Genomic DNA, 18,942 nt, shown 5'->3' on the forward strand with positions numbered 1-18,942 from the left:
AAGTTCAGCTTTTGAGGTATTTAGGCTGGACCACAGTGTCGGAGCATCGTAGACTATAGAGAGATTGAGACAATCTTCTCACCACATTGGACAATGTATAATTCTTGCCTTGAATTTGCATGCTGTATGTTAGGAACAAGTGCCACCCATTGGTCTCTTGCTAACTGTTATCCCCACTCATCTGCACCCTATTCACCCTTGTCTTAGTCTAACCCCCTATCAGTCAGTAATTAACCCTTCTGCCCCTCCAAATTCCACCACGCACACCTTCCAACCCCACCTTTCCAACAACCATTAAAGCCAACATCCTGCCTCCGACCAAACCACACCCTCGCCTCCTGCCCCCTCATCCTCCCCCGTCCTCCGGGCTGGAGGTCTCGGACAGTCAGTCCGTGGGGGTGAGGGCGCCCCAGACACCTTTAACCCTTTAAGTGCCCAGGCTATCCATTTGCCACAGGAAGGACCACCGCCAGGGCTCATCGCCTCGTCCCCCTGTCTCTCTCTTTTACCCACACACACCAAACACAAACACACACACTCATCTGCCGTCCTGACCATGTTAAAGTACCCGGAGGCACAGGTATTTAACTCTCCTTCCTCTGCACGACCTGGGGAAGACAGATTGAACGTGGGAGGGAAGGAAGGAGGCATGCTGGGGCAGGGTGTGGTGGGTGGAATGATTTGTTATTATGCGGAGGTAGTATATAGAGAAATACATATGAATTAAATATGTATGATATATGCACCTGAGTGGGACTGAGTGGAAAAAAAAGAGTGAGTGAGAAAGAAAGAAAACGCTTGTGTGTGCGCATCCTCCTCAGCTCTCTGGATAACCAGTGCATGTCTGCCTTGGTGGCTGCATGAACCTGAACGCAGCCCGTGATGCAGTAGACGGCATCACTCAGAACTATGTTAATGATGTTCGCAGTCAGTCCCAGGCAAAGGACGTGCTCCACTTAAGTATGTTCTACGAATCTTCGCGCAGGTAGCTGCTGTCGAGGTGTGTTCAGATTGAGTGCGAGGCAAATGTTAGGCGGTGCCACTTCAGAAAAAGTCAAGTGGAAATACACGAGTGACGCAAATAGATGCAGATTTGCTTTAAGTGGCATGAACTGAGGTCAACATGCACATTTGTTTCTACTCAAGTAAACTGTGCATTTGTTGCGGACTATTTTCAGATGCAAATTACAACACTTCTTGGTGTGTGAGCGAGCAGGATGGTGTATGTTGGATATATTTTAAAAAAAAAACTACAGTGGCTGTATTCATTGTAATGAAGAAGCATGTCACTTAGTGCAATTGAAGGTTAGTAGGATCAGTTCGTTGTTGGTTTTGGTCTGTTTGTGGAGTTTGTTGACAATAGGAAAAACATAGAATATTGCCAACTTTATCTTTTAACTCTTTTTTTTAACAAAAAAAATCATACTTAGCCGAAAACAGTTTGACTTCACTTCCATGTACAGTGACAAGAAGAAAAAAGAGATAAACCATAAGAAAATAACAAAAAGACTTTTTTTTTTTTTTTTTTTAAGCTAAATTTTGAGATTGGTTTCAGTCTGAGCTGCAGGTATGTTGCTAGCTAGGGACAAATAAAATCGGTTAGTACTAACAAGACCGTTTGAAATCTTAAAACATGTGCAACACCACCTCCGCCACTTCTCTCTTGTCACTGTGGACAAAAGAGACGTGTGTGAAAGTACTGTATTGGCACAGACTTTGAAATTTTGAAAACTTTTTTCCGCCACTGCAGGTCAGTTTCTTCTGCTGCCTGTTATCCCACAATTCATTTGCATCTATAGATTAAGTGTCGGGGCAGACGTCTCGTACTCCACCACAGGTAGGGGCGATAATGACTTCACTTTGCGTTCAGGCTGATCACACAGCACCATAGTGCTGTTCTGAACGTCACTGTCGCTGCGCATTCACACCGCCAGCAGCTGAAAGCCGATGTTAGCGACGGTCAACTCGTGTTCTTGGTCATCAGAAAAAGTTGTATGCACCCGAATCGCCACGACCCCGTTGGCAGCCATTTTGTGTCCTACAGAAAAATGAGCTAGCTCGCATCTCCCATTGGACTGTATGACAGGTATGTGGTTGCTAGCGATCTGAATGCAGAGTGACATCAAGTCGATCGAGGAGCAAACAGGATGGGGAAGCTGCACATACAAGTGTTTGACAGCACAGCACACAGGAGTGAAATATTACTTTGGTTTAACTTTTCACACATGTTTTGAAGTTCAGGAGCACCACACATACCGTACATATCAGATCTCCAGTTTAAAAAAATGTTATTCATTAAAAATGTTAATTGTCCTACATTTTTATTACAACATTTTGATAAATAATCTAAACCTGAATGTTTTTTCATATAGGCCTACATATACAGCAAATGGTGTGTGATGTTTTACTGGGTTTTCAAATTAAACGTTCCACAGCAGCACAGGTTCCCAGAAGGATGAGTAGTGACCCATAAATCCCAGTTTCACTTTTTTCACAGTAAGAAAAAGTGAAAATGTTCCAGGGAAGTGAAAAATCACTTTAGCAAGAAAGACACGCAGCAAGAGACGACTTATCAAATTCTATTATGCCATCTGGCTGATAAGTTTTTTTGTTGTTGTTTTTTTTACAGCAAGTTTAAAATCACTCCACTGCGGCACCCTCCACAGCATGACTCCCCAGCGAAAAGAGGATGCCTCCTTCCCTCCTTCACTGATCTCCTTCTCCTCTCCCCTTCTTTAAGGCCCTCTCCTCCCCTCCCTCGCCCTCTCGCCTCCTTAGTCGCCCTCTCCGTTCCCTTTTAAGGTGCTCTCATTGGCCCCCTCCCCGTCGCCTCTTCCGTCCAACCCTCCCTCCCTCTCCACCGACTTTCCTCCTTTGCCTCCTCGATTCCCACCATCTGCTCCGGGGCTGAGCTTATTGCAGAGTTTTGCTAAAGGGGTGAGGGCTTCTCATGCGCCCATGAAATTTCACTCTGACGCATGACGTTTAAAAGCAGGTACATCACAGAACCATTGTACGGAGGATTTTTGGCATGGTCAGAGTACAATGGCTTCGTATTTTTATGGGTGCTAAACACAACAGTTGCGCTTCTGGCACCCTTCATCCTCCAGATACACGCTGAATGAAACATGGTAGTGACTGAGAACTGCATGCAGTCGCAGTACTCTGTGAGAATGTCTTTTTTTTTTTTTTTTCTTTTTCTATTGACGGTGTGTGTGTATGGGACAATACACACAAATCCTGGTTTCTTGAGCCTCCACTCATGATGGATGCCCTGAGTGTATGCCTATGTGCTCTTAACAGATCAAGAAAACCTGGAACCGGCCGCCTGTAAAGATTTAACGCCTCTTTCTTCCTCTGCACAGATGTGCATGCTAAAGAGCTTTGATAAAAATCCCACTAGATGATTGCAGATCTAATGAGGGCAATTTATGCCGTAGGCCTGGTCTAATTGATTATTATTGTGTGATAAGATAAGAATCGGTGTAAATGGATGCAGCAATTGAGTTTCCTCTTCCAACCGTGAAGGTAATTCTTCACAGAGCTGGTAGCACAGCAGGCTACGGCAGAGGAGAGCCAGGAGACAGGGAAGGTTTGCATATCCAGGGTCTCAGCCGGGGGCTACAGTCCCAGAAGTGCTCTCATTATACCGTGGATCTCAAGAAGTTGCCGGACAATACCGTTTTTGGATAAGTGCACCTCTAATGGAATAAAAGGTGTATCCTTAAATGTTATAATACAAGGGGAAGGAATGAGGTACAAAACTCAGTTCATATCAAAAATGTATTTATTTTATTTATATTTCAGGTCATTCAGTTAACTGATCTTCAGATAATATAAATTATTATCTTAAAAGTTATCTCATTATTTAAGAAATTCAATTTGTGCTTTGCCCATAAGTGTCTATGCCTAACAAATGAGCACATTTGCACTCTGTTTGCTAACATTGGCCATATAACCCATGGAAGCTTAAGCTAAGTCGTCTGGCACTGCCCACATCCGACATGATTTACTTGCCCAAAAATGTTTTTGCCATTTCCAAATCCGACATAGTAATATGGAGAACATAGAATCAGATCGGGCCAGAGGATCTGCAAAATAATAGAAGCTCTTAGATGGTCAATTAACTCGCTTTCAATGAATCAGTGTTGTAACATTTCTGTGGACCAGGTGAAATCACAGAATCGTCAAATTCATAAAATGAGGCTTCCACCTTTAGACGTCAGCTTGTTGTGTACTATAAGGGCATTGTCAAAAAGATTTTTTCAATCCAACATCTCAGACTCGTCCAATCAGAGTCTTATGCCGCATGTTGTAACAGTCGCCCAAGTGTCTGGTTGTCATCCTGGCTTGTATGAAACTATTTGACAACCTCTTGTTCTCATAGAGAAAAATGAAATTTCATTCGAAACAGTTGATGTTGAGGTTTTCTGGAGAAATTTGGAGAAATTACATTCATGTAATGCACAGTGTCCAACTGAAACTCTTAACGTTGTTACATATATACCACAGTACCACAGCTATAGTATGTAGGCTTCACTTAATCTAAAAACCAGTCTAGGAGGTGGGTGTGTAGACATCCCTTACAATCGTTATGGAAACGAGATGGGTGTGGGAGGGGGAGGTGGCATGAGGGGCGGTGATGAGTGTATCTGAGGGTGTATACGTGTGTGGACGGGTGGGAGGGGTTTGCTAAGCAGCTATGGCCATCTTGATGTCCTTCCTTCTTTGTCTGTCTCTCATATGGATGTATTTTTTTCCTGTTTCTACCAAACCCCCTCTCTCTTGTCTTGTGTCTGTGTTTGTCGGTCTCTCTCTATCAATGTGTGTCTATGCGTGTGTCTGTCTGTCTATGTGACCGTCCCTACCTTCCTCCTCCTCTTCTCTCTTCTGTCTCTGTCTCTGTCTCTGTCTTTCTTTCTGTCGCTGTCACTGACTCTCTGTCTCCACCCTCGGTGAAACTCGACAGGAGCAGCACCCGGTAAAGTTCTTCCTCTGTCATCCTCCTCCTCCTCCTCCTCCTCCGCTCTGTCCCTTGCTCTTCATCACCGGATCAAATTAGCTTCTCTCTCTTTCTTTCTTTGTTCTTCTGATCGTTCGTACTCATTCTCGCCGTATCGTTGCCACTTGTTTTCTTCCCGACTGTCATACCCACAAACCTCGGGAAACCATCTACACACCTCAGCAGGTTTGACTGAAAGGGTTCGATATGTCGCCCAATAGTTATCGGAGAGAGCGTGATTCCACTTTTAATTAATTTTCTAGTTATAATTTCCATGATGTGTAAATTTCTCTGAAAATAAGCATCCAAATGATCCTCCGGCCACAGTCTGTCTCTTGATTATCAACCTGTCATGAACTGTGGGCTTGAAAGGTGGTTGTAAATACTTTTTTTTTTTTTTGTCCTTCAGAGGTTAGGGCTGCGTCCATCTTAAATTCGTATAGTTGAATGGATTACAAAAAAAATGAAAATGGCCTTGCCAATGTCCATCAGTACGTGGTCAATATGCAATATTCAGTTATAGTAATACGTGTGTGAGTTTGAGTTCTTATCAGATGCCATAAAAAGAGCAGAGCAGTTTATCATCACTAAATAATGTGTCCTCTCCCTGGTGAATACAAATAAGGTAATAATAATACAATGAGGCGGGATTTTACACCTGCAGCTACTGCTCAGCACAGCAGCAGTCATTTGATTCTCGGTCTTGACACTTGTGAGGTAAACAGTAGAACTGCGCTGGTCACATTATAAAGTAATCTAACAAAATGCACTTGTACATACTGGATTAGAACATCGCAGTGCGTTTACTGATGACGCTGCAGTGCTTTAAGTTAAGGTAGGCTGAACTTTGCATTTATATTGCCGCAGCCATCTGGACTGGAGGAGCCTAAAGCTCGTACTAACATGCTCGAGTATTGAGGCAGGTGTTGCGTATTTTGCCCTATTTTGCTGTATCAGTTGTTATATGAGAATACAGGGACATGCCACATGGGGGGCATGCTGATTATAAGGACGAACGTCATAATGTATTACGGAGCAGGGTGCTGCAGGAACGGTTTGGGAAGTTGGCGTCCATTGTAGACGTGAATCAAAGCTTTTAACAGCTGAAGGTATGGAAGCCTTTCACTGCCACCTTTTCAGTCCCACAGGTGTTGAGAGTTTGATACTCAAAACGCCGCTTGGCGTGTCAGCGTTAATTTGCCATTTAAGGAACACCCCAGTTCGGTCAAACATCTTTTTAGTAGGGGTGACAAAATGCTAAAATACCGCACTTTACATACTCAAGCATCAATCGTCAGACTCGTTGAGCTGTTGCTGTTATCATTACGCTAGTGCATGCGTGCGAGTCCGTGCGTGCGCACACGCGCGCATAGGGACGTTGTTAATTCCTAACGCCTAAGGCCTCGCTGGGCTTTACTCTAATACTCTCAAGCTGCTCTGATAGAGAGACCTCAGTCCCACTCAACATCAAAGGAGGAAGGCCTATTGATCATCGATTGAGTCTCACTCTTTCACACACACACACACACACACACACACACACACACACACACACACACACACACACACAGAACTGCCAAGGCTCAGACTCAATCAATCAGCCTTGAATTGAATTGTCTTACGTTCTCTGCCACGGCAACTGAGTCCATAGTTAAAGAGTGAGCCTTGATGGACGACCTCTCTTCTGCTCAGGCTTGGCGGGCGTCCAGACACCTCCTGCCTCGTTTTTTCGAAAATGGCCCATCCACTTACAGTAAAGATCAACTCAGCTATTTACTCCCATGACACCCCAATTTTTTTGTCACTGATATCGGTTTATGGGTGTACAAATCATGAGCAGAATGTTCAGTTATGGGCTTAGGAGAGGAAACAAGCGCGTTAAAAGGCACTACTGAAGGGGTTTGTCCTTCGACCCCAAATCGCTTCCTCCGGTCACTCACATGGCTCGTTTGACTCTACTGTTGCAACGTGTTTGTTTGTGTGGTCACATGTGAAGTCTTGTTCTGCGAGTGACATCGTATGTCCCAAGAGTCTCGCATAGCCTCCATTTCCCGTCCCCGTCTCCTTCGGCTCAGGTTGCAGCCCTGACCGAAGAAGAACACAATAACGTTTTCAGAAATTTGGAATTTAATGAAAGGAGGCTATGCGAAACGTATCTGAATCAATCCATTTGGTGTGAAGAAATTCAGGATTATAATGACATAATCCTAACCATGTAATACTTACAGCCCACGCTTCATGTTTCCACATCTAAAACTCCCATTTCTTCTGAAGAAACGAATAGCGTGTCACTGAAAAAGAAAGAAAGAGGTTTGGCTGGGCACTCTGCCGGGAGATGCCTGTCAATATGGAATGAGTGAATGTCTACTGGTGAAGATTATGATAAATGATGATGATGATGCTGCTTCTTCATTTCCATGAAACCAAACGGTCAGGCAACTGATCGCTTTCCCTCCCACCGGTTTCATGTTTGACGCACACTTGATGCAGTTTCTTTTTTCTGAAGAAGAGACTGCAAGAGCTTTGATTGTCCCCAAAAGTGCAATGTACTGTTCTATACAAGATTACTGCAAGTGTCATATCATGTGTTGTTACACTCCGATTATCATGATAGAGGTTATGTTTAAGATAAATTCAACTTTGAAAACATAGCCCTCACCCAACCTCACCCCCTTTTCAAAAAATATGGTCGATGAAAAAAGCAAAAGGGTTGGGTAAGAGCCCCTTGCGATTGTTCAATCTCCTCATTCCCTAACTCCGTTCTCTAATTTCCCTCTGACACTGTTGTTTTTCCTGGGCTGAACTCTAGGGGGAGCAGCAAGGGCAAAGACATCAGCACAATCAAGTCCCTTCGAGTGCTGAGGGTGCTGCGTCCTCTAAAGACCATCAAACGTCTCCCCAAGTTAAAGGTAGGGCTGAGAAGGTCTGGTGGTGCATGTCAGTTCAGGGGCTGCATTCTTCAAGATCAGTTTTCCTAACAAGGGCATTTCAAAGGCTCCTCTGAGTGCGTCAGAGAAATAAAGCCTTCTTTTGCAAGTATTTGATGGACCCAACAGGTGAATCTTTTCAGTCCCCCCCTGAAAATAGTTCAAACAGGGCAAAAACTAAAACTGTGATGAAACCGCGTGACAGGCTGTAAACAAACCCACAGGTTAGCCAAACTTATGTACAAGAGAAAACCAAGGCTAAATTAAATAATGACCCAAACGTATCATAAACTTCCATTTCAGTTTACAGACCAGAGTTGTGGTTTTACTTAACTGTAGTTTTTCTTGAAACCAGCAGCACAGATAACACTCTTTCTCTGGAGGTTGTTTGAAAGAATTATGGGAAATGTATGCAGTCATTGTTTTTGCATTATCATTATTAGTTGAAGTAGACAGTAGGCAAAAAATAACTCAACATCACAAACTTATTAAACGTAGCTGTGCAGAAGGGTTGATTTATAAGGTGCAACAATGTTATTTTTATTTTATTTTTTATTTATCTTTTTAAGTGTAGTCATAGGCTGAATTCTCATTTACATCCATTATGAATTGTAAATCTTTTTTTTTTTTGTAATATTGTTCAGGGTTACAGGAATGTTATCAGCGGACTGACTCTTGACCCTTGCATTTAGTATTTAGTGATATGTGAAGAGAAGTAAAGTCAAGTTTATAGAGGACAATTAAAAATATCAAGTGTTGACCAAAGTGCTTCACAAACATGAAGTCGAAGGTTATCCCACTGTTGCTCTCACTGTGTGATAATCAGCCAAAATTGTATTCATAAATGTCTCTATCTTTTCCCTACAGGCTGTGTTCGACTGTGTGGTCAACTCTCTGAAGAACGTGCTGAACATCTTAATCGTCTACATGCTCTTCATGTTCATCTTCGCTGTGGTGGCCGTACAGCTCTTCAAGGGTCGCTTCTTCTACTGCACGGACGAATCCAAAGAGTTTGAGCGTGACTGCAGGTTGGTTCGGAAACACCAACCACACAGGGGCACTATAATGACTCGTATTACATGACGTTGGGGCTGAAACAATCAGCCGAATGATCGACTAGATTGACAGAAAAATAATTTTCATAATAATTTCAGTCATTTTTCAAGCAAAGACAGTGAAACAATGCAAATTTCTCTCAAATGAGAGGGTTTCCTGCTTTTCTTTTTCATGTGTTATTGTAAACTAACTATTTTTGGGTATTTGGACTTTTGGTCGAACAAAACAAGACTTTTAGAAACGTCCCGTTCAGTTCCACCAAGTTGTGATGGGCAATTTTTTGACAAATTTTCATAGACTAAAAGAAAATTTGATTGATCGAAAAAATAATAATATTAATTAATTGAATAATTTTCACAGTTGCAGGCCTACATAACATACAAATAACACATAACCCTAAAGTGTGATCAAACACAGAGGTTCTGAGCACTTCAGTGGATCCAAGTCCAGTTTTCAGTAAAGAAACTTTTTTTTACTATAATTATTTTCCAATTTTAACATATTTTCAAGTTTGTACCATTTGTACCAGGTGCTCTAAATTTAGTACTAGAAAAGATCTTTACGCAGTACCATAATGCTTTAGCATAAATAATAATATTTCTGTATTGCAAGCACTTGTGGTATATACAGTACTTTCTTTTGGCACAGTATAATGCTCTCATTGTACCATACTGTGAAAATCATCACCAAAACTTGCGCTCATTTAGTGCAATAGGCGTGTGAGTAAACAGAGCCAAATGCTGTATGGAAAATGCATATGTGTATTTGATTTAAAGAGAAAAAGAAATTCTGTAAATCACTGTGTCCCTTGGTGGGTTGTATCAGGTGTGCAGATGCTGCCACCTAGAGGAGTCAATGAGAAGCAGACACTCCACAAGACAGGACCAACCCCAGCTCCAACCCTCTGGCTCTAACTTAGCATTTTGTCTTAAGTAAACAAAGATAGAACTATATGGGGCGTGTGGTTGTGCGGGTTCTTTTCTGCAACTCAGTATTTGGATGTTTGTTTTGTTTTTTTCTGATTGTCACCTACCTCGGGTTTTCATTATGAAGTCTGTGTTTGTTCCTTCAGGGGCGAGTACTTGGTGTATGATAGAGATGAGGTAAAAGCTCAGAAGCGGGAGTGGAAGAAGTACGATTTCCACTACGACAACGTGGCTTGGGCCCTGCTCACCCTCTTCACTGTCTCAACTGGAGAGGGGTGGCCGCAGTGAGTAGAATGCACCTATATACACACACACACACACACACACACACACACACACAAACACTTATTTAAAACTGTTTATATCCAAATTACAACTCCAGTGGGGCTACTCTACGACTGACACCACTCCGGCTGCATAAATGTCTAACTGCACATTGTGACTGCATAGGCTTTTGGTCTCCGACTTAAATTGTTTTATTTTAGAAAACTGCTGTAACCAGAAATTTCAGTGCAAGTGCAAGTAAATTTGTTTTTGAAATTATAAGAGATGGGCAATGGCGATGGTGCTCGCAGTATCTAGCAAAAATAATCATGAATGTCATAAATGTGAAGCCTTTGGATTGTTATAGTACAATGGCATTTTTTTTTTTTCTAAAAAATGTGGGAAATATTTCATAATTTATGTGTTTTGGTACTAATAGCTTACAGTGAGCCTGCAAAGATTAAATTATTAAATACTGAAATGAGGCAAACATTGTTACTATGACACAAATTTATTTAGAATTTTCAGTATTCATGCATACTTACGCAAATTATAGTTTTGAAGGACATAAATTAGTTATTTTATTTTATTTTAATGTATTTTTTGTCCTCTTTCTTCCTCTCGCAGAGTGTTAAAGCACTCAGTGGACTCCACCTATGAGAATCAGGGCCCTAGCCCGGGTTACAGGATGGAAATGTCCATCTTTTACGTGGTGTACTTCGTTGTCTTCCCCTTCTTCTTCGTAAACATCTTTGTGGCTCTCATCATCATCACCTTCCAGGAACAGGGGGATAAGATGATGGAGGACTACAGCTTAGAAAAGAACGAGGTGAGGAGAGATTCGGAAGGCCCTGTGAACTCTGAGATCTCTATCGTTTAGCCTTTATTTTTCCAGCGTCTTCAGGATTTAAAAACCACACTCCTCTCCTCCTACAGAGAGCCTGTATAGATTTCGCCATCAACGCCAAGCCTCTGACTCGCCACATGCCGAAGAATAAACTGAGCTTCCAGTATCGCATGTGGCAGTTTGTGGTGTCTCCGCCCTTCGAGTACAGCATCATGGCTCTGATCGCGCTCAACACCATCGTCCTCATGATGAAGGTACAAGTCCGACTCTGATCGTACAGTGTCCGACAGCGTCTTTTGTTAACTCTCTGTGGTGTTTTCTTGATGCACTATGTTGGAGCCATTGTATTTTTTTCTGTGCAGCTCCGCGCATGTTGCATCTGTATTAACACAAACTTATTCCAGAATAGGATTTAAAAAGTGCCATCTAAATTCGATGTCCAACCTCTGCAGTTCCCCTCAGTTCTTCTGAACGTTTTAGCGTCTTTCAGATCATTGTTTTGGTTTTATGGCCTTCAGCTGAACTGCTTTAGTTCACTCTCATCAGCCCTGTTTCCAGCACCAGTAGGCAGCTAAATTCTCATTTTTAAAAACCGTCATCTTGGATCATTTTTATCCAAGGCAAATACCAAATCTGGTAGAGTTGAAACCTTATGTCAGGCTTCTGTCCTGCGATAATTTCCCAACGTTTCTACGTCAAAATCAACTCCCTGTTCATTCTCTTTTGAACATCACTTTTCCTTCACCTTGATCAAAACGCAGTTTCTTTATTACTGAGTCTTCAGTTTTTGTAGGATACAGTAAATCAAACTCAATACTAAAAGAATACAAACCCCTACTGTTTAGCTCTGATAAACTAAGCATTGTATTTGCACCAGGGAAAAGGTGTGCTACATAGCCAGGACCTCTGCATCCAAGACACCTTTTCCATTCATATTCACTTTTACTGTTCTGATTCCCTTTCTGTCTTTGTTTTGTGTGTGTCCACAGTTCGACGGCGCATCGGTAACTTACGACAACGTCCTGAAGAACCTCAACATTGTGTTCACCACCTTCTTCTTCATGGAATCAGTCCTCAAGATCATCGCTTTTGGCCCTCTGGTAAGACCGAAAAAAGAACCATAAACAACACAAGATCCACAAACATGCAGCACCTACACACACACACACACACACACACACACACACACACACTTCCTTATCTAGGTTGACCCAGTCTATATGCTTCAGTGTTTCATCCTATTATTGATTTATAAAGCAGGTTATGTTGGTAGACAGATCTAGAGCATGTTCTTCCCGTCCCTGAAAAACCCAGAGCGTGCTGGGTTGTGGGACAGCAGTCACGCTATCAGCCTCCTTCCAGCCTGTCTCTTCAGTAACAACTCCACCATTGGCCAGCAGCGTGTCCCTTACCGGCCCCTGGACTCAGTCCTGGAAGGATGCCGTAGGCTACCATTAATGTCACTCTGTCTTCTCACTGGGCGTCCTGAACTTTTCTCTCTTTCTCGACAGAATTACTTCAGAGATGCCTGGAACATTTTTGATTTTGTCTCCGTCCTTGGAAGCATCACTGACATATTAGTGACAGAACTAGGGGTAAGTGGTCTTGAGTGTTTGGACTAGATGACACCTGTAGGTTGCAGCTGAACCCTAGTTGATCGTTTTTCACATGAAAATGGTTCTGTGGACTCAAAGGAAACATCAGCCTTGTCGTCAATGTCGAAACCAGTATTTTGGTAGATCTTCGTTCTATTTTAGTGTTCCTTTGTCTGTTATCAGTAAATTTGCATCGTAAATTACTTCAGAGGAGCCACCCAATGTAACTGTTGTTGTAAACTTGACCACTCTTTAGTTGGATTCATAAAGTGACCCACTGTGTAATTCTTTTTGGCTTGCAACCCTCAAAATGCTGCAGTACCCACTCAGATCCCTTACTGAAAGTACAAACAAGCAGAACTTCCACACAGAATTATAACGTGTGTTATATCTGTTTATTTATGAGTCATTTATAGAAGCCTGGAGACAGCCATTAGCATTATTTCACAAGCAAAAGACATTCAGTGCTAAGTTTCAAGCCTTTTTACCCCCTAAAACCACCCGGTAAGATGCCGAAACAGACACTTAATAGTTTTGGGCTGATTTTTCTTTTAAGTCGGTTAGTTAGACACCCAAAAACCAGTGTGCATCACACCATGTAGACACACACACACTCTGAAAAGGAACAGCTACTCTGGCTCTAACAAAAGGTGAGGTGACACCTTAAGGTATCTCCCTACCAGGTACAGTGACTTCCTGAGGCCTCCGCTGGTTGCCTGGCAACCTCACAGTAACAACAAGACTAGATGAAGTCACAGCTCTCGCCCAATAAATTGTCCCGCACAAACCACAACACGACGTTTTTACGCCTTAAACATGCAAGACATAACATGCTATTTAGTGAGCCTCAGAGGTACTGGTAGGCAAATTTCTTACCCCCAGACAGAGCCAGGCTAGCTGTTTGCCCAGTCCTGGATTGGTGTGCAACATTTCTTCAACCCCAAATGTCAAACAATTCTGAAATCCAAATGATCCGCATTCAAATTACACTGCACGCAGTTGAGTGCAATTTTGGGACCAGACTTGTGGAGTCTTACGTTTGGGGTTAAAGAGCCCTTCGTACCAATCACAGGTTGTGCCTTTTAATGTGCTCTTGTGTATAAACACGCTCATGTTTATCTCACTGTTAACTGTGATTTTTTTTTGTTGTTGTTGTATGTATGTCTGTCAGTTTGTCTGTTTTTATTCTACACATATGAGCTTGATATGGTCACTGAAATAAGACTCAATATTTGTAGAATTCAATTTCGGCCCCTCTCTGTTGTCCAGCTGTAGAATTTTTTTTATTTTTCTTTGCCTTACACCAAACAGCAATTTGGGTTACGCATCCGGGTTTCAGTTATACTTGACTTGTACCGAAGTCTTCCAGTCATTCCCACTAAATTAGGTTAGCATCAACTGCGCTAATAACTACAAAACAATTGTGTTTTCAGATGATTAGAGACAGCCTCTGGCAAAGTTAGAGGTGCCCAATTTACATCTTAGCTCTGCAACGTTAATTGACATAAGTGTTGCTCTCAGTGTAGTGCTGATTATTTCAGACGTCCGATCAGTTATCTGTCTACTCAGTGTCAGCTTCTAGCAGCTGATCTGCTGCTCGAGTACATTTGATCTTTGCACTAATTAGCTCATCAAGCAAAAGCTAGCATTAGTCCAGGCTGGTAAACACATGTTGACATTAACAGGTTGCTTGATCGCATATTTACCTTTAAACAGCCGTTAGTTCAAGTTAACTAAGGTGAATCCATAATTCTGAAGAGTAAACCAGTATCTGCCTGATAAGACAGGTCCCTTTGGCTTTTACTCAGCTGACTGACAGCTGCAAGATGACCAACAAATCCAATAAGGACAAAACGAAAGCTCTGCACACTTCAGTCCAGTGCAAGCTTTTAATGACCATGCCAAACTTCTGGTCTCTAGACTTCTATCAGGGCAAACGCTTGACAAAAGGGAAACCCGTAGCTTATAATGACATACAGAGCGCAAACTTTGTTACACAATCCCCAAAAAATGACAGCAAACTTCCCTAACCACAACATACCACAAAACCGAGGCTAAATCAGTACAGGGAGGAATCAGGAAATCAAAAAGACATGATAAATGTGTGTAAGTTGAAGAGAAGGAAATATTTCACAAACACTGCAAATGCTTAAATACTTAAAGGTTCGTGTTTTAACTTAAAGTGTATTATCGTAGCGAAATTAGAACACTACAGATTTTGTAGGGGGGAGGAAAACCCTTCATGGACCAATTTGGAACCAGTTTCTTACTATTCACAAATGTAAAGCTAAGCAAATAAGAAAGATCGACATGATTTTTTTTTTTGTTTTGTTTTTTTTTAACGGAGCTGCCATCAAAGAGGGGCTGAACCAACTGTATCTGATGTTGTTCACGAACTGTTGTTGTCTCACTGCCTTTTTAACGACACCCATAATGATTCCGTCTTCCTCTTCTATCTCTTTACATGCTTTCTTTAAACCTCTCTACTTTGTTGGCGCCCTACGCCCCCCCCCCCCCCCCTCACCCCCTCCTCCTCTGATAAAATCCATCCAATCAAAATGCACTATGAAATCCTTCATCGTGTTCTCCATCCGTGCTGCGCCATGACATGTGGTGGTGGTGCTATGATGATGATGATGAATATAATGATGGTGGTGGTGTGTGTTTCGCCCCATGCCCCTGCCCAATAAAACACACGACCAACACCCCCCCCCCCAAAAAAAAAATGTCTCACCCACTCACAATGTACTACAACTTACCAAAAAAAAAAAAAAAAAAAACTTCCTCCACATTCATCTTTCTACATCTTCGCACATGTAGAATCTGGTTGGTTTGTAATTTATCTCTCAAAGCTTTCTGCTGCATCCTCATTGGTCATGCGTAACCCTGACCCGTTCCTTTACCCCGCTGTCACCCGCCCCCCCCATGACTGACCCCTTGACCCCAATGCATGTGCTTTTCTGGATGATGACCTCTTTTTTTTGTGATGACATAGAGAGGTTAGCTATTAGTGTAATACATTTTTACACACAACACAACAATACACACTCTCAGATTCACATTCAGTTCTCTAGAAAACTTCAGAAAAGTTTTGTTCTAGATACAAAAGAATATTTCATTTATTCTTGTTTTGATCTGTGTACAAATGCAAAAAAAAAAAATTCCTGGTCACAGTAAGTAATTCATCCCAAAAATGTCCAACATTTCACTAATCACAAACCAGGTCGACTGCTGATCAAGAACACCGCTTATGTGTTATACTGTCTACCTGAGTAGGCAAGAAATACTTTCATATTTGGCTCGTGTAGCAACAAATTTAGTGGAGTTTTAGTTTTGGAAAATAAATTAGGTACAGACAGTTGCAATCTTTTTTTTTTCTTTTTTTTTTTTTTTTACACCCAGCATCTGTCTGGAGATCGTGCCGATCATCTCAAAAATCACATTTAAAGGGGCTATATGTAACTTTTTCCTATCGCTACGTAGCCAACTTTAGCATTAACAGCTGTTTACTCACCAGTCTAGAAGAAACGTTGCGAGTTCAGCATCAAACGTCATTACTTTACTCGCCAAGAGCTGTCCCCAGCGGCGGAGAGCGACGCCAATGTTAACTCTTGTTTTGAGGTTAGCATGCTAACAAGCTAGCCCTTGCCCGGCCGGCCCGACTCGTCACTTTCCGAAAAGCGAGTCACCGTAGCGTCCAGTCCGCCCTCAGTCCAACATCAGAGAAAGAAATAGTAGCGCTGCTCAGAGGGCGTATTCTAACCTCTTGTCTTGTAAACGCAACGGTGGCTGAATCTCTTGGCGAGGGACCGTTATCACCACCACCCGCTACCGGCAAGAAATCACATTCGGCGGCAGAGGAAACGTAAATATAGCCCCTTTAATTAAAGTGCACCAGGTAAATAACATTTAATAGTCAATTCATACCCTTTCAGTATGAAAGTATGCATATTTGTGTTTTCATGACAATATTAGCAGCTAGTATGTACCCGCACTGGTCTATGTTCATTTCTTAACCCACTCTAATACAAACTGAATAAATAAAATCTCACACTCTTAGTGCAACTAAATCAGTGAATGTGTGAATCAGAGTTTCTGATGTGCTCGGCCCCACTGGCCCCTACTAGTCTGCATGTAGGCCAGTTCTTTCCTCGAAAAGGATGCTGCCACGCCGGGCCACGCTTGCACCGAGGCTGCCCGCGAGTCCCTCCCTTCCCGCTCCCTCCCGTTCCCCTTCATGCTCCTCTTCCTGCCTTGCCTGTCAACCACAAAGTGCCAGGGCCTCACCAGGGAGTTTGGCTGTTGCACATTAAAAATTGCTCTCTGTGAAAGTGTAAGGAAGCAAAACACAGAGTCAAAAAAGGATTTGCAAGGCTCCTAAACTGGATTCTAGTCCTAAGAATCATTCCTTTTGATATTAATCTTGACCTGTCATTTCTGTTGGGACTTGAGGATATTTTAAAAAGCACCTAACACTCTAAATTGTTTTTTTTTTTTTTTTCTCCTTGGCTATTGAGGCATCCAAACTCGATGTTCATGGCGATAAATTTTACAACATGAGCAAGTCTGGTTGACTTTGGATGGATCTGGTCTGCAAAAATATATCATAAAATAAGCGCAGGGAACTAAAATGCGCAATACAGTGATATGACCCTTTTAAAATGAGCTACTTTTAATGAAGATGAAAGTCGGGGATTCAGGAGCAGAATCCATGTTGAGGGCATATGGCCTTATAGTTGAATTGGTTTGGACTGGTTTTGAAAAGAGAACTTTTTGAAAACATTTGCGAGAATCAAGTTCAGACAATACAGTTCCACAAACAACCCGGAGCCATGCTCTTTTTGCCAAAAGAAAGTGTGTGCGTGTGTGTACTTGTATTTCTATCTTTGTGAGGACCAGTTTGAGTTCTAGACCTTACGGTGTGAGGACATTTTGGGAAAGTGAGGACATTTTGACTGATCCTCACAACTTTAAAGGGCTGTTTGAGGGTTAAGACTTGGTTTAAGGGGTGCAGGTTAGGATTGGGTTTAGGTTAGGGTAAGGGGCTCGGGAATGCATTTTGTCAACGAGTGCCCTCACAAAGATAAAAGTATGCGTGTGTGTGTGTGTGTGTGCGTGGCTGTGCGTGTGTGTGTGTGTGCGTGTGTGTAGGGTTGACAGGCACAGTGCACTGTGCTCCATCTTGTGTGGCCTGCTTGCCCCCTCCCCCCCGAGATCAGTGCATTTGGTTCTCTTTATAAAAAAAAAAAAATCTGCTGTACCAGATTGGATGATGACCTTTAGACTCTTTGACTTATGATTTTCCTTATTTCCTCTCTCTTTCCTTCTCTGCTCTTTTCTTTTTTCTTCCTCTTTGTCTTTTGACCTTTTCTCTGTCTTTCTCTCATTTCTACAGTGCCGTTATGTTCAGAGTTGCCTAAGTTTAGTTTGTTTTTGTCTTCTCCCCCCTCTCTCTTTGTCCTCTCCTCCTTCCACTGTTGTTTTTGGTTTTTGTGTTCGGTAGAGGGAGGTTGTGCGGGTAACGCGTGTTTGGTGAAACTAACTGTGTCCTCCCTCTGGGCTGTAGAACAACTTCATCAACCTGAGCTTCCTGAGGCTGTTCAGGGCAGCTCGTCTCATCAAGCTGCTGAGACAGGGAGAGACCATTCGCATCCTGCTGTGGACCTTCGTCCAGTCCTTCAAGGTGTTCAGTCGTTAACCGCTACGCACGTCGTGTACGTACTGCTAAATCACAACACGCTTCACGACTGACAAATGTTTCCTGTTTTTCTTTTTTTTCTTTTCATTTGCTCTGGTAGGCTCTGCCATACGTGTGTCTGCTCATCGCCATGCTCTTCTTCATCTACGCCATTATCGGCATGCAGGTGAGCACCGCCAACGCGCCCGTTAGGTTTTTGAACTTGATATGATTTTGGATGTGTACCTGATGTGTAGGATTAATTTGTACATCTGGGAGGGGTGCGTGCAACATTTACAAGGCAGGTGTGAAAGAAGTATTTGCATCCTTTACCAATACACAATATAAAAAGTATTACATCACAAATAAAAGTCGGGTAGTTACGGTAAAAGTAAAGTAAGAGTAACATCCGGAAAACATACCTTAACTTTCAAAATTAAAGCTATTTCTAATGTCTTAAATCTTATATAAAGTAATATTGAATGACCCAATAAGCAGCATTTTAATGGTTGGGGGGGGGCGCTAACTGTAACCATTTTGAATAGTGTTAGATTAACCTGTCAGATAAATGCACTGGAGTAAAAAGTACAATATTGACACTAAACTGTTGAAATTAAAATAAGAAAGCAGAAGTAGCATAAACCTGAA

The 18,942-nt window shown here is 42.3% G+C and overlaps 1 protein-coding gene across 1 annotated transcript in view; it reads left to right on the forward strand.

The window, feature by feature from the left end:
* Positions 1-18,942, forward strand: part of cacna1ab (calcium channel, voltage-dependent, P/Q type, alpha 1A subunit, b) — a 187,309-nt gene that overhangs the window by 129,764 nt on the left and 38,603 nt on the right. Inside the window, exons 29-38 of the mRNA XM_040146391.1 lie at positions 4,970-4,981; positions 7,812-7,911; positions 8,797-8,957; positions 10,058-10,195; positions 10,803-11,004; positions 11,112-11,276; positions 12,012-12,122; positions 12,534-12,617; positions 18,184-18,300; positions 18,416-18,481. Coding sequence (XP_040002325.1) covers positions 4,970-4,981; positions 7,812-7,911; positions 8,797-8,957; positions 10,058-10,195; positions 10,803-11,004; positions 11,112-11,276; positions 12,012-12,122; positions 12,534-12,617; positions 18,184-18,300; positions 18,416-18,481 — 1,156 coding nt within the window. The remainder of the gene's footprint in view (positions 1-4,969; positions 4,982-7,811; positions 7,912-8,796; positions 8,958-10,057; positions 10,196-10,802; positions 11,005-11,111; positions 11,277-12,011; positions 12,123-12,533; positions 12,618-18,183; positions 18,301-18,415; positions 18,482-18,942) is intronic.

The sequence above is a fragment of the Xiphias gladius genome, chromosome 15 (assembly GCF_016859285.1).
Source record: "Xiphias gladius isolate SHS-SW01 ecotype Sanya breed wild chromosome 15, ASM1685928v1, whole genome shotgun sequence".
Classification (NCBI taxonomy): domain Eukaryota; kingdom Metazoa; phylum Chordata; class Actinopteri; order Istiophoriformes; family Xiphiidae; genus Xiphias; species Xiphias gladius.